We start from the raw sequence: 10,231 nt of genomic DNA, 5'->3' as shown, positions 1-10,231 counted from the left end.
AGACATCTTACTGGACTGTGTGGAAACAACAAAACAAACAAAGTCTTTCCTTTCTCCAGACAAAAGTGTCTTCAGTAAGTTTTTAGTAAGATGGAGATGCTAAAGCATATTTTTCTCTAAAATAAGCTCACACAGCAACTCTATATGTTAGGGGGGACAAAGCATATACAGCGTATACTGTATAATGTAAAGTGCAGCTGGACTACTCTATATTAAAACATAATTGTAAGTATTACCACATTGTTGAATTACTTGTTCTGTCTACGAAATGCTTGAAGGCTTGACAAAATGGTTATTCTTCCAACATTCGGCTGCACCTGTTGACCAACCTTGGCTATTGTAGGGTTATGATTAAGAACATGATCTACAAAGGTCCACTTATTTCACTGGAAACGTGTCTGTTTGGCCTTCCTACTCTTCCACCACACATCCGTACTCTTCTTCTTTCTGACCTTGTTCATTTCCTTGTTGCTCTTGCATTGTCAGAAATTATAACAAAGTTAGTGGTCCTATCTACAGTGCCTTGCGAAAGTATTCATACCCCTTCATTTTTTTTATCATGTTTTATGTTGCAGCATGTTAAACTGCTTTAAATATGAACACATCAATCTACACTCCATACACCATAATGGCAAAACAAAAAAACATATTAAAAATAAAAAAATTTGAAATGATTCCACTGCATAAGTATTCATTTAAAATTTAGCTCAGAAGCCTTCATATCATTGGTATGAAGGTACTGCGCTTCGAGTGAAGTTAACCTGTGGCAAATTCAATTGAATGGGTATAACTAATTTGGTTAGAGTGGTGACCAAGAAGCTGATGGTCACTCTAGTTGAGCTCCATGATCATATGTGGAGACAGGAAAACCTGCAGAAGGACAAACATCACTGCAACACCCCACCAATTCCTCAGACTGTGAAAAACAAGATTCTCTGGTCTGATGAACCTCAATTCCATGCATCATGTTTGAAGAAAACCAGGCACTGCTCATCACCCGCAGAGTAGAAGAAAAATATTGAGATAGCTTTAATGAAAACCCAGTCCAGAGCATTCAGAACCTCAGACTGGGCAGAAGGTTCACCTTCCAACAGGACAATGACCCTAAGCAAACAGCAAGAGTGGCTTACAGACAACTCTGTGAAAGGCCTTGAGTGGCCCAGCCAGAGCCTGGACTTGAACCCAATCAAATATTTCTGGAGAAACCTGAAAATGTGTGTCTGCCCCCATCCACGCTGACAGAGCATGAGAGGTGAAGAGGGTGAAGAGGTGAGGAGAAGAATGGCAGATAATTGCCAAATGCTGATGTACAAAGCTTATCGCATCATACCCAAAATTACTTGAGGCTGTAAAGGTGCTTCCGCTAAGCACCGAGTTAAGGGTATGAATACTTATGCAATGCACTTTTTTCATTTTTAATAAATTTACAAAGTTGTGATGATTTTGTTTTGTGCTTTGTCATTATGGTGTATAAAGTGTAGATTGTGTAATTTAAAGCAGTTTAACATCAGGGAGCAACATAAAACGTGAAAAAAAAATGAAGGGGTATGAATACTTTCGCAAGGTACAGTATATATTCTTTCCAAATGAATATTTCTGGAGAAACCTAAAATTGTAGGTCTGCCTGCCCCCATCCAAGCTGACAGAGCTTGAGAGGTGAATAAGCTATTTTAGAAAATTGGTTGATCTGACACTTCAAAGTGTCATTAGTGAAATTCAAGATTTACCTGTGTAATTCAGGACACATCTAAAAAAGAAAAATCTAAGAGAAATGTATTGAAAACATGGTTGACCGTTCATGCCCAACATACATTTTGCATTTAATAAACTAACGCCTAGATGTCTTGAAGGGTAGGAATATTCAGCAGAACCAGTATAAAATCTTTGATCAGCATGACAATGCAGGAAACAAGAGATAATTATATATAATTACATGAACAACTAAAGCATTGGGAATTTATTCAAAACAATGAGAAATTGCTTTTATACTATGCATGTGGTTGAATGTATTTTTGAGAAATGTACAAAACAAACAGAAAAACAATAATAAATATTTGTTTAGCAATAATATTAGAGTGACATTATTTTAATCTGATGATTTATATATTTACTACTAATTCTTTTAGTAAAAGAAAACACTCGTTCTATCATTATTCAACACTGAAGATTCATCTTTATTGAAAAAATAAAAAAATGAACTAAATGAAAAGAAAAAAACTATTTCAATTGGGAGGGCAATAATGCAGTTTCTCACATACAAGAATGAACAGAAATTTCATTTCTCGATTTCGAAATTGCACATTAAAGTACATCAAGGGGCTGTTATACAGAACCATGAAGTTTCGTTTGTGCTCGTGTTACACCTTCTCGCACAGTTGCAGCTTATCTTGCAGTATACCGTCTTCTGTAATCAATTCGTCGTCACATACCTAACATTCTGGAATAACGACAGCATAAATTACCATACATTGTAATTACTGTGCAAAAACATAATTTAATATACTTAAGCACTAGTGTACAAAATATGGCCCAGCTCAGATGAAACTTTCTCACACCATTTCAACTGAAAATGAAGAGTTTTAACAGATGGACAGTTTATATATCTGCTGCTATGACCCGGATACAAATTAGTCTGCTGTTTTATAGATCACTTAGCAATGTGTTATCATGTGTGGCATTTCTGGTTATTTACTGTATGCAAATTAAAATGAGATGCACAAAATAATACCATTTTAGTTGTTTTAAAAAATACAAAATGTCACCAGTCTACCAAAAGCTCATATCAAACTGAAGCCTCCTTTCCTGACAATAAATAGTAGCACTGTGATATTATCCTGAATATTATTAAAATTGATTTAGGTTGATAAAGAAAGAGTGTAGCTTTAAGATCGAAATCTATCCTGTCTTTGCCTTACAGCAATATTGCCACATTACTTCTAATGCATGATTATCTTGATAGACATGCCGCCACACTGCAATTCACAGATGAGGTCAGTGCTTTTGCCAGGGGAAGGTGTTATAAGATCAAGTGAGAGCTTTATCTGTCTGCCCTTAAAGCTCCTTTCTGCCACAGGCTAACCTTTTACCAGGAGATGTTTCATTTCATCTTGGCCTTGAGTTATGGCTGGCACGGTAGACACAACCTCTGATGGAGGACAAATGCAACACGCTTAAAAAAAAATGGTCTTAAAACCAAACTACAGGTGCCGGTCTTAAATAAATGCTTGAGGAGAAACAACAGCACGTAAAAAAGTCAATTCAATATAATGCAGCCATTGAGCACTTCTAAGAAATGGGTCTATTAGGACTGATCTATAAAACTCAGCAGACCACTCATGCGTTTTGATACCAGGATTTGAAATCAGCAGATGCAGGTCAATTATAATGCAGTTACTTCATTGTGGGGCTTTTGTATTAATCATTGTTAACTATCATGGCTTGGTTCTGCAAAACAATACCATCAACATGCACAATTGTGTGAATTGAGGGTCATAAAAAAACGAAATGAAACAAAACAAAAAAACATTGGAAACAAAGTAACAGCTTCACCAAAGATTCATTGTTAATTCTTCTTTCTTACCACATTTGGTTGTTAATTCACAGAAATATTATGTCCCGATTCAAAGGTAGCATACAGACTCATAGTGACTGCTGCTCCCACCCACCTACCCAGAAAGCAGCAGATAATTCCATAAGAACGAAAAGAAATACCACAAAAGCTCCTTGTGTTGGCCAAGCCCGCATTCTGCTATCCCGTGCAGAAATCTCCTCGGCCTATCCAGAGAGGTGCCGACGGTCTGTTTGTGCATCTCGGGTGGTGTGCAGTACGATGTGCTCTGTTCCATTAGCTTATCTTTACTCATATCCAAACCCAAATGAAGTAGTGAACGCACCGAGGCACAGAAAACAAAACGCAGATTGCTCCACAAACGGACGGACACATCAAATTCTTCCAATCGATGTCTTGGAGGCAGTGCTTAACTATCAGTTACCTCATGCCTGGATACGATTAGCGTTTAGAAGTTTAGTCCAATTGTAATCCACGTTCCACTGTTTTCAAAGGCAGATGGAGCCATATTCCTTGGCAGGGTACAGGACAGTGACTGGGATGGTGATAGTAAACACAGCTGCTGCAGGTGCAAAACACAAGATCGTGTGTCGGACAAGCTTAGCTTGACTGGAAATGAGTGAAACGAGTGGAAAAACTCCTTTTTTTGATATATTTTCTTTTTTTTAACCACAGAGGATCGAGTCTTTATGGATGTGGAGCTGATACGTTACAAAAGAAAGTTTTTCATTCCCATATTCCTTTTTTGTACTTGGTCACCAGTTTGAGTTCATATATTTATATCCATTTATATATATTTATGTATATTTTATACAGTTAAAAACACCATGGAGATGACAGACTATTTGGTTTCTTTTTCTAAGTAGAAGTTTCTCCTTAAATAAATGCATATAAATAAATTATCTTTTCACATGTTCAAGACTGTCACTCTCCCACGCTTCCACCCACAGCAGGTCCTCAGAAATTCAAACGTAGCTTTCAGTGGTGTCCCAAATTTGGCAGAGTATTCTGAAGCCCCAAGACACACGGGACATTTGTGGTTAGTCCTGTCCAACCCCTCCTCATTGGCCAGGCTTTGTGGCATCTTTGTGCGAGTCTCTGGGGCTCACTAACTGAGTCTCCGTGGGCCCAAAAGAGGCCACTCCCCCTTGTCCACCCCCGTTTGCTAAAAGGATACACACAGTCTCTTTGGCCCCCTGAGGGACGGAGCTACTGATGTCCTCCTGTTTCCTCTGGGCATGTGCTAGCGCTCTGAGCTGTTCCTGAGCCTCGTCGAGTAGCGAGGCCACTTCCTCCCGTCTACCAGCGGCTCGGTTGGACACCGTTACGTTGGACGATTGATTGGCAGCCGAAGCGTCCGCTGTGCTTTCCAGAGGACTAGAACGACTGCTTCCGTCAGTAGGAGCCGTTTGCATACACGAGACCTCATCCTGGTAGGAGTGGACAGAGGGGATGATTGGGATAGAGCAGGGACGGTAGGGAGCGGGAGGACTTTGGCTAGGGCCGCCCGACCTGAGGCTCCTAGCGCACCTGTGGTCTAAGTGACTGCTCCAAGATTTTGAGGATTGTGAGGCTTGCATATTGTAAAATGAATCCTGATGTAGGTCATTACCTGGGCCAGAGATGTTCCTGCGAAGACAGAGGAAAATATGACAGACTGAAATGCAGGGAGATTAAGGAAAAGACAGGGATACACTGAAAAATTGTTTGTTGAATTCTCAAGAAGGATGGACACATATTTTGAAAGCAGAATAAAGCTCAAGTGTGTAATTTCTGTGCCTGTAGCATCAACAAACAGAACTACAAAAATAATGATTGGTTCAAAATACTCTGTCACTCTTGTCAACAGCAAAGACCCTTTTCAAGGGAAGTCAGTTCACTTAGCAGACATATCGTCAACACCTCCAGGCAGCTTTTTTGGGCATCCAAGAACAACTAGACCTGTCTACTTGAATGGGGAAATACTGAACTCTCAAAAACTGGCAATTCACATTTAAATATTTCAAATCCAGCAACAAAATCTAACATTAACTGACCCATTGATTTGCTTTCTCACACTCAAACAGCATTAAAAATCATATTTTTCAAGCTGAACTTGCCATTGCACATGTGCAGTCCCAAGTAGAACCCGGCGCAGGACTGTTTTTTAATCCCGCTACGCTGAATTTCTGACCGTTACCATCCACTCCTGCTCATTCCTGCAAATATTTTAATATTGTATATATTTTTTGTGCATCAGGGAGCCACTATCAATATGTGGGGTATTGTTAGGGGTTCAAGCACGTAGCGCTGAAAAACTATTGTAATTGAATGGCCAAGGATCAGCAATCTCCATGTAAAACTGATTGTCCAGACCAAACTGTAAGTCATAGAGACTGGTTGGTAGTACTCACCAAGGTTCACACCAATCGGCCCAATTGGGGGCGTTACAGTAATCAAAAGTACAAAATCGCTCATAACTCCTAAACCGTCAGTTGCAGGCTCAAGTGTCTTATGTCGTTGGAATCCTCAGCTCAACACATGCTTCAGATTTGATTGTAAGCAGCAAAATTCTCAGGTATTTTGGATTTTTTTTGAAAAACCTATTTTTGCAAACCAGTGCAGGAAGACTCTCTAAAGAGCGAAGATCAATAATTATTAAAAAAAAAACAACAACTTTCGATTCACCGTCACAAAGGGATGCCAAAACGTTCAAAAAGGGCTACTTTTAGTAAAATGCCTATAACTCCTGAATGGAATGAGATATCCTCACCAAACAAAGAATACATATTTAAGAGCTCAATCTGAGGTCACAGGGAAAAAGCTGTGGAGCTTAGCCACCCAGTGGCGCTATATGGCGCCAGTGGCTATAACTACGTAACCATTTGTCCTATCAACATGAAAATCACTGTCCCCAGTCTTGGTCCAAAGTGCCACACGTGTCTATAAGGACATTTGTGTTTCTCAAAAAAAAACAAAACACATGGCCAAGGTTAACGGAGGCTGATCGAAACAAAACTCGGTGGGCCTGTTTGACTCGCAGGTTTGTGAGAAATTTTAAAGAAATCGGCCACTGGGGGTGTGATATTGTATTTTTCAAGGGCGTAAACGCATTGTACATTACACAATTTTTTGCACATACACGCAATATTCGTATCATATGATATAACTCCTTATTCTGGACAACTTTACCTCTAGAACCACTGCTGTCAATAAAATGGTTTGTTAAATGATTGAAAAGTTGTAAAAAACCTCAAAACTTCACAAAACCTGGTGAGCACATGCGACAGGTGATTCTAAACAGATCGGACCACAGCTGGCGCTACAGAAGTCATAACCATTAAACACATAATATTTCTATGGTAAATTACTTCAAATTGCCAAAAATGCTTTTATAAATCATAGGTGGTTACAAGCTTGCTAAATAATGTATCTTTTCATATGTCTTAAAGCGCTTGATCGCTGCTTGCAGCTTTATTTGAAATCGCTTTTAAATGAACACTCGCTGTTCACTTTCACTTTCACGATCATGCATACTCTGTGTAAAGGGATCATATCTTACAAGATAAGATTTTCGTAATTTCTGTGCCTGTAGCATCAACAAACAGAACTACAAAAATAATGATTGGTTCAAACAGGTTCCAAAATACTCTGTCACTCTTGTCAACAGCAAAGACCCTTTTCAAGGGAAGTCAGTTCACTTAGCAGACATATCGTCAACACCTCCAGGCAGCTTTTTTGGGCATCCAAGAACAACTAGACCTGTCTACTTGAATGGGGAAATACTGAACTCTCAAAAACTGGCAATTCACATTTAAATATTTCAAATCCAGCAACAAAATCTAACATTAACTGACCCATTGATTTGCTTTCTCACACTCAAACAGCATTAAAAATCATATTTTTCAAGCTCAGGAGCTCAGGATCTGCTAAATAGCAAATCCTTCAGCATGGTCTTGTCAGTCATCTCTCTTTACTCTTGTCCCATGGCACCCACTCCCGCCTCCAGTAAAGGCAAGACCAGCCACTCCTGCGAAATTAGCATTTGGTTTTCACAGGTCCCAGCAGGATCCCAATCCCAGTGCAGCCCTCTCGTCCCATGTACGAGTGTCAGGACATTAGCTGTTTATGTGGGAATCAAAGCTTTTACAGTGGCAATGTTTTTACCGATTGCCGGTCTGCTTTTTTTTATAATTTATAAAGCGAGACTTGTTCTGCCATATTGCACATTGCATTTTCTCCCATTTATAGTAATTATGCGAACTGTCTTGGTAGTACAGTGTTACCATTAGTCCTGCCTCAAACTTGCACCATTGGTTGAATCAGTGTTGCTATTATTGGGCAGGTTGTGATGTTTAAACAAACAGGTCAGCATTTTCTTTGCTGTGCAGAGTCTGTTGTGTACACCTTTTTTTAAACCTACAAATTGCTTACTTGTAGCTCTCTGCTAGGAAACAAGAATGCATTTCAACATAAAAACATGAATTTGACCCTCTCATCACAGCAGACACTGCGTCTTATAATGTCTGACATAATAAATGGGAACAATATATGGCATTTTAAATGAGACATAAAACAATGCAAGGATATTTTTTACATGTTGAGGCTATTAAATGTTGAGGAAATACAACAATTATTACATACTCAGGTATCTTAGGTTATGAGCTTTTCAACAGTTATTTGATCTGGCTGGTAGCCCAGTGTCTTCTCTGACTCATAATTGTTCAGTTCAGCTGGGCATTAGCTGCTTTCCTGATTCAGAACTTGCTGCTCCCATGGCAGTCATTCTTAAGTTAATCTTCTGACAATTTGCATGCAAAATTCTTTTAAAAGGGATGAAAGCAGAAGTTCCATCCAGCCAGACCTTTGGTAAACTAATCTCTCAATTTAGGAGCAATCGGTATTGTTCCCCTGATTCATTATCTTTGTGTAATAATTCATAATCCCCGACAAAGAATGGCTTTTCTCATAGCATCAATATTTAACCAAGCACTGCTTTTTCTGATAATGACAGAGTCAGAGTTAAGCCTCAGTCAAGGGGAGGCAAATTGTCTGATTCTATTTTCTATAAAAAAGAAAAGATATGACAGCACTGTCAAGTATTTCAGCAAGCCATGGATCTTCATTCCCGAAATATCAAGAAACAGTTAAGGATGCATGGATTTAGCCTGAGTTTGTGAGATTTTGCTGAAGATTAGAGATCATCATTCAATATAATGTGATCATTTAAGGAAATCCTCAATGTCAACAGAAAAGAGAGCTCTTTTGAAGCCAGTTAGAAACTCATGTGATTTTAATGAAACTCCTGCTGTCTGCCGCTGAGCACGTCTCTCCACCTCTCCTCTAGCTGCACATATCTAGACCTTTGACTATATGACAAAAGGTCTTGTCTTCAGCTTATTCTCTATTGACTTGTCCATCCAAAACTGATAAGTACAGACAATTTCACTCGCCTAACTCTAAACATAGGAGAACAAATGGTTCTGCTCATAAATAAATATATTTCAAAAACCTGATGCCACAAAATGCACAAATTCTGATCATTTTGTCCTCAAAACAAAAAACAAAGATCGCGCTGTTCTTAACAACAGTCAGTCAATCAGATTAAAGGCTTGCCAGATTGAAAGAGAGACTGTGGTCTTATAAATATGATGCTCTCTGCATCTCACAAAAAGACAATGAGATAATTTCCTTTCATTTTAATTGTCACGGTGTAAACATGCAGGAAACAACACTTTTGAGGGTTAGTAGGTAACATCCGAAGGAAGTGATACTGCCGCGCGCTGTGTGCAAATTATGATTTATAACCTTATTTCCTGCAATGCTGTTGTTCCTCATCATATCATGTAACAATTTCAGATACCTGCATGAAATGAATTAGGCTGAAAAGAAAACAGCTCGAAGGGTGTCACTGCAGTGGAATATATTCGGGGCATGTTTTGAGGCCCTGTATAATGAACAGCCTGCATCTTTGAAAGCCTCATACTGAAAACACTTTAATGAGCAAACACTCGCCGTAAGAGAGAAACACATCTGATGAGGTCAGGCTTTTGAATCCGACTTTGTTCAAGGAAATCGGCTACTGGGAAACTAACCTTGTGTCGACGAACGGAGAGGAGGTGCATCGCAAACTGGGAATTGAAGTTGTCCGGATGGTTTTATGCATAATATGAGTAAGCAATTATAAATGCTGTCTATATACTTGCTTAAGCACTCAGCTCGAGGGAATCCAGACAACCCAGAGGGGGGCTGACAGGTACCTTTCTATCTAAAAATACTTGGAACAATAACACCGTGTGAAATCTGTTCCTTGCGTAAGCCATTTTAGTGAGATAACAGCAAGCTCTCTGGGACGGAAGGAATGAGACGGCCAATATTTTATTTTTTTCCTGCTGTCATATGCAAAACAGTTCTATCTCTGTCTCTCCCTCCCTCTTTTTTCTGTCACTCCTCTCCTGTCTCGCTCCCACTCTCTCCTTCTCTTTCCTGTCCCGTATCCCAGCCTGTCTCTATGGAAACAGAGCTCTCTCCGGCAGAGGAATATTGTTATGCAGGCTGGAAGGCTGGAAATAGGTCAGTGCTGAGACCCTGTTGGAGATTTTAAGGCGAGGTGGAGTCTTCCACACTACAAAGCCATCCTGTATAGCAAACGAGGACTAACTGGGCCAGGATAGCCTATGGTGT

General features: G+C 39.5%; 1 protein-coding gene across 2 annotated transcripts in view; it reads right to left on the bottom strand.

Moving 5' to 3' along the window:
- Positions 1 to 2,638: 2,638 nt before the first annotated feature.
- The window catches only part of LOC127175207 (pro-neuregulin-3, membrane-bound isoform), a 379,194-nt gene continuing 371,601 nt past the window's right edge, over positions 2,639 to 10,231 (bottom strand). For both annotated transcript variants that reach the window (XM_051126140.1, XM_051126141.1), the window contains one exon: positions 2,639 to 5,197. In XM_051126140.1, the coding sequence (XP_050982097.1) occupies positions 4,630 to 5,197 (568 nt within the window). In that variant the 3' untranslated portion in view covers positions 2,639 to 4,629. The remainder of the gene's footprint in view (positions 5,198 to 10,231) is intronic.

The sequence above is a fragment of the Labeo rohita genome, chromosome 13, assembly GCF_022985175.1.
Source record: "Labeo rohita strain BAU-BD-2019 chromosome 13, IGBB_LRoh.1.0, whole genome shotgun sequence".
Classification (NCBI taxonomy): Eukaryota; Metazoa; Chordata; class Actinopteri; order Cypriniformes; family Cyprinidae; genus Labeo; species Labeo rohita.
This window is presented reverse-complemented; position numbering and strand designations above follow the sequence as displayed.